Below are 1,061 nucleotides of genomic sequence, written 5' to 3'. Positions count from 1 at the left end.
GATGTAATGTTAAGGTGTGTCCACACATTGTCAACCGGCCATCGATCAATGGCGATGACTGAACAGGTCCACACTACCTCAACAACATAGTTTTATCTCGCCGATCACCTTAACATTATGGGTATCTATTTAAAGAAAAACCTTTGTCAAAAGGATCCTCCTTATAATATATGTACAATTGTACATACACATTTAATGGTCCAATGCGTTTTATTGTGAGTTTATAATCTGAGATAATTCAGGCTCTACGATCGCTACTTACTTTGAACGGCTCAAACAAATTGGTGTAGACTTCTTCAAAGTCGGGATCAAACTTGACAGGTCTGGATTGATACAGGACATAGATCAGTTGAAACAGATTGATGCTTATGAAGAACAGATTCCAGATGAATATGTCGGGGGCACAAGCTACTCTCCATGCCCAGGATGATAGAAATGAGAAGCCTGAGGAGAAAGAATAGAATACATAATACATAGGACATGGAATGTAGGCACATGACAGTGCGCCAGGCCAAGTTCCGGCCTAAGCACGCAAATGTTAACATGAAAACAAAAGGAAAAACATTGCCAAGTTGAAATTGAGAGAAGGTTGAAGGAATTGAGATTCAGCACTTTCAGCTGACACGAAAAACTGGGAATGCAGACTTGGCCTTAATTTTCTGATCTTTCCTCTTTTGTTGACTGACATTTTTGGATAGGAACTTGGCCTTTTTTCACATTTGTGTTTTTGTGGGAGTATAATATAGGTACCTTGTTTATCCTGCTGGGATGGGACTGAAAAGTCCCTTCACCCCCTAAGCCTAACCAAGGCCTTGTATAATTTTACAGTTTATGTGTATACAGTTGCAAATGGATCAGTGCTTTTATGAAGGTACAATTCGAAATGACTGGGTCACGTCACTTGGCACTTACCAACAATAAGGAATGTGTGCATACAGATGAGACCATAGCGGTTGGTTGGTAGAGCGTAGGATATGAAGAAGAAAAGATGGGCCGTGTTGAACAGCCAATGCTGAAACTCCTTCCAGTTGTGACACCATCCAAAGAGACCTTCGAAGGAA

At 40.7% G+C, this 1,061-nt stretch overlaps 1 protein-coding gene across 1 annotated transcript in view; it reads right to left on the bottom strand.

The window, feature by feature from the left end:
• Positions 1–223: 223 nt before the first annotated feature.
• Positions 224–1,061, bottom strand: part of LOC113467924 (blood vessel epicardial substance-like) — a 10,934-nt gene continuing 10,096 nt past the window's right edge. Inside the window, exons 2-3 of the mRNA XM_026824430.1 lie at positions 913–1,050; positions 224–444 (exon numbers count right to left, since the gene is read on the bottom strand). Of these exons, the coding sequence (XP_026680231.1) occupies positions 239–444; positions 913–1,050 (344 nt within the window). The 3' untranslated portion in view covers positions 224–238. The remainder of the gene's footprint in view (positions 445–912; positions 1,051–1,061) is intronic.

This window comes from Diaphorina citri, unplaced genomic scaffold (assembly GCF_000475195.1).
Source record: "Diaphorina citri unplaced genomic scaffold, Diaci psyllid genome assembly version 1.1 scaffold590, whole genome shotgun sequence".
In the NCBI taxonomy this organism is placed as follows: domain Eukaryota; kingdom Metazoa; phylum Arthropoda; class Insecta; order Hemiptera; family Psyllidae; genus Diaphorina; species Diaphorina citri.
This window is presented reverse-complemented; position numbering and strand designations above follow the sequence as displayed.